This window comes from Rhincodon typus, chromosome 2 (assembly GCF_021869965.1).
Source record: "Rhincodon typus isolate 14 chromosome 2, sRhiTyp1.1, whole genome shotgun sequence".
In the NCBI taxonomy this organism is placed as follows: Eukaryota; Metazoa; Chordata; class Chondrichthyes; order Orectolobiformes; family Rhincodontidae; genus Rhincodon; species Rhincodon typus.
Window position 1 is genome coordinate 101,877,770 of NC_063333.1, and position 4,374 is coordinate 101,882,143.

At 36.1% G+C, this 4,374-nt stretch overlaps 1 protein-coding gene across 1 annotated transcript in view; it reads left to right on the plus strand.

Annotated features, from left to right (window-relative positions):
- The first annotated feature begins 6 nt into the window (after window positions 1–6).
- LOC125486062 (little elongation complex subunit 1-like) overlaps window positions 7–4,374 on the plus strand; it is a 29,301-nt gene continuing 24,933 nt past the window's right edge. Inside the window, exon 1 of the mRNA XM_048612011.1 lies at window positions 7–381. Coding sequence (XP_048467968.1) covers window positions 160–381 — 222 coding nt within the window. The 5' untranslated portion in view covers window positions 7–159. The remainder of the gene's footprint in view (window positions 382–4,374) is intronic.

A 4,374-nucleotide genomic window follows, 5' to 3' on the forward strand; every position in this document is an offset into this window, starting at 1 on the left:
GCCAAAAGAATTGCAGATGATGATGGGGCAGGAAATGCTAAAAGAGTGAAAGTAGAAAACAGATGTCAAAATGGAGATAATACTACTGATTTAATCTCACCACAAGAGTCCTCAACTGTAAACGTTATTGACACCACTGAACCACTTTGCAATGGGCTAATGGAACAGAAAGCTGGATATAAAGCTCAACATTTCTCGCAGCCTCTTGAATCTATTAATTCAAGTGAACAGGCTTTAGCTAGTGCCTTAATGAAAATTACCAAGTCCTGCTTTGACTTACTGCCTGTTATTCGCAGTCATGTATTTGTTGGGAATATTCCTCATATTCCAGTATTGCGTGATGAAGAAAAAGAGGTGATTTGTGAATTGAGTGGCAATAAGGTAAGCATGTGTATTTAATTCTCTTTTGATGCTGCAGGACTCCGTTGTTTCTTTGGTAGTAATTTAATATTTGGTAAATGTTTAAAACATACCTGGATGACTATCAATAATGCAGAAAGAGAAGGATATAGAAAAGTACCACTGAGGTCTAAATTTAATGTACTGAGTAGTAGTAACTACCTACGTCGCAAATAATTCACTATATTATTGCTAAAAGCAATTGGCTGGTAATTTATTTCACTTGCTGTTTGTGGAATCTTGTACATAAACTGACTATTATTTTTGTTTATATCAGAGCACCTACATTTCAAACATAGTTTGTTGTTAGAATGCTTCATCATATTCTGAGGATGTGATTGTGCTATAAAAGCTCTCTTTACTTTCATACAATTTATTTTTCTTTGACTCCTTCTCTGTCTTTCTAAAATTAAAATCCTCACTGGAAATGCCTTAAGGTGTCGTCTAGATCAATCCATGCAAACTAAAATAGCATGCTTTTATTTATTATGGTTTTGTCTCAAAATACATCAATGATTCTATTGCAAGGCTGAATAATTAACTCCTGATTTGTGCCTCACACTTACACTTATATTTTCATGTATTTTCTTCCTTTTGATAAGTAATAATACTGGTGTATCTCAAATTCTCAGCCATTCCCAAATTTAAAATTTTACTTCTGGCTTGTTCAAATGCACAGAAAATAAAGATGGCCTTTATATAAAAAAGGAATATTTTATTTCAAGAAATCAAATCCTAGAAGCAAGCAGGAAACATTTTGAAACAGGCAAACTAGCTAATTAATCATGTATAAATGTTTCTTAAATTTTCATGTTTTCAGTTACTAAATAGAAATTCACATGTTTAGTGATCACAGTAGGAGAGGTTGTTATTGAATTTGTTTGAGGAGATGCTGACTATGGGAGTGATCATAAGCTGAACCAACCATTGTAGGAGTATGGATCAGTGAAATGAGCAGAGTAATATTATTGTCAAATCATATTACAGAGTACAGTTCTGAGACTATCATGCTGAAGTTTCAGCTTGCCCAGATCAAATGGCACTTTGAGCACCACATTCTCTTCCGGTCAGAAAAGCACACAGGAAACTCTGACCACAATGCAATACAGCTGATCTCAAGTGCCAAAATTACAAGGATCAGGAGGAAAGTTTAGAAAATTTCAGAAACTTCGACTCTGAAATTAGTGTAATTTGAGGGCACTTCAGCAAAGTTTATAAATATTTAATTCAGAGCTAGTTAGATTTATTGATGGGATTTCTGTGGAAAATTGAGCCAAATAGGCTAATTGACTTCCGTGACCTATACTTGTTTGCTTAATCTAGTGAGCCCTTGAACTATGCAAAGCAGATGATTCTGCTGATGGCAATGCCAAGACTCAAAGTTAAATTATGACTGCCTGGAAAGATACCAAAAAATAAATGATCAAACTTCAGGGAGCAGCGACTTTTTAATAACAGAAGGATCAGGTGAAAATAATGTGAAAATAAAGCTAAAGCACAAAATAAAATCATTAATAGCTTTCAATTGAAGGATTATATTTCCCTTATACAAACTGCTGATAAATGAAACTACAACAGAGATAACTCAATATCTAAGTCAAAACTGCTCCAGCAGATGGCAGCTGGGCTAAAGAGATTGAAGCTTAGCTAATGGCGTAATTTTCCAATAGAAAAAACTGTAAATGCTAGAATTCAGAAACAAATACCAAACATTTTGGCAGTTAACATTTCATTTGATAATCTGGATTTCACCAGCAGCATGGGATGTTTATAAAATTTAAACTAGCTAAACTTAACTGTATCATAAGCTCATTCAGTGAGATCACATCTTTTATATAGGTTTAACCTGATTGCATTGCTTTCCCATAAAACTTGTTTATCAGTTAACATCTAATCCTATAAAGCTCCTGTTTCTTTCTGGGCAATAAAGCTAGGCTTTTACCAGTTTTAAGGAAATTTATCTGTGGTAATAAATTTAGGGTGTGACTGGTAAGTCAGAACTTCTGAAACTTAGATATTTTCAATTGCTGGAAGTCTGCAAAAGTTGATACTCTCAAAAGGTTTAGATGGTGGAATCAGGATGAAAACTAAGAGTTTGTAAGTGAAGCAAAAAGTAGGTCTGCTAGCATATTTAAAAGGAAAAAGCAGGTTAGCATCTTAGCTGAGTATCTATGATTAAAACTAAAAGCAAAGAGGCAAGCTCCTTCAAAGAATTGAACAAAGTGGCAATTTGGAATGTTAAAGAAAAGCAATAAGATTGATAATGTACAAACAAGGAATGAGCGTAGACCATCTATCACTTCAAGCCTGTCCACCATTCAATAAGATCACAACTAATCTGATGTTAACCTCAACTCTATGTTCCTGTATATACCAATAATCTTTCATCCCCTTGGTAATAAAGAATCTATCCACCCCTCCCTTAAAAATATCTAAAGATTCTGAATCCATTGTGTTTTGAGGAAGGGAATTCCAAAGACTGTCAACCTTCTGAGAGAAAGTGTTACCTCAGCCCTTTGTTTTTAAAATGGGCACCTCCTTATTATTTAAAATATGATCTCTAGTTGTAGATTCTTCCATGAGAGAAAGTACAATTTCAACATCTACCCAGTCGAATCCCCTCAGGATCTTATGTTTCACTTTAAAGACTCGTCTAAACTCCAGAGGATACAGGCCTAGCCTGTCAACCCTCTCCTTATAAGACAGTCCACTGATTCCACATGTTAGTAAAGTAAACCTTCGCTGATCTGTTTCCAATGCATTAACTTCCTTCCCTAAGTACAGTGTCCAATACTGTATACAGTACTCCAGACACAGTCTAACTAATGCCCTGTGTAACAGCAGCACAACATCCCTAGTCTTGCCTTCAGTTCCCCTTATAATAAAGCATAACATTCTATTAGCTTTCCTGATTACCTGCATGCTAACCTCCTGTGATTCATGCACTGGGACACCCAGATCTCTTTGCATCTCAGAACCCTGCAACTTGTCACCATTTAAAGTGACTTTATTCCTTCTGCTAAAATGGACATGTTCGCACTTTACCATATTATATTCTATTTGCCAGTTCTTTGCCCTCTCACTTAACCTATCTAATACTCTTTTGTAGGCTTCTTATATCCTCTTACTGGCTGACTTTCGTATCCATTTTTGTCAAATGCAAATTTAACTATTATGCCTTCAAATCCCTTCATCTCAATCACCTATCTGATTCGTAAAGAGCTGAGGCCTGTGCACCAACCTGTATCGCACACCATTTAACATCCTACTAGCCTGAAAAGGACCCATTTATTCCTAAAGAAGGGTAATACCCGAAATGTTGACTTCCTTTCCTCCAGATGCTGCCTGGTTTGCTGTGTTCTTCCAGCCTCCAGTTTGTCTACCTTGGATTCCAGCATCTGCAGTTTTCTTTTGTCTCTATTCCTACTCTCTGCTTTGTTAGCAAGCCAGCCTTCTCCCCTTTGCCAATATATTACCCTCTACATTGAGTTTTATTTTCTACAATAACCTTAAATGTACACCCTGTCAAATGCCTTCTGGAACTCTAAATACAATACATCCACTGGTTCACCTTTATCTACAGCACAAGTTACTTCTTCAAAGAACCCCAGTAAATTAGTTAAACATGATTTCTGTGACAAAACCATGTAGACTCTGCCTGATTACCTCAAACTTAACCAAATGACCCGTTATTAGATCTTTAATAATAGCTTCTAACATTTTCATTATGACTGATGTTAAGCTAACTGGCCTGTAATTTCCTGCTTTCTGCCTCCTTCTGTCTTTGAGTAAAGGAGTTAATATTAACTATATCCTTCCAAAAGGACCTTCCCTGAATTTGATGAGTATTCGAAAATTAAAGCTAACTATTTCACTAGCTAGCAAGGTGTAGAGCTGGATGAACACAGCAGGCCAAGCAGCATCAGAGGAGCAGGAAAGCTGATGTTTCGGGCCTAGACAACGTCAGCTTTCCTG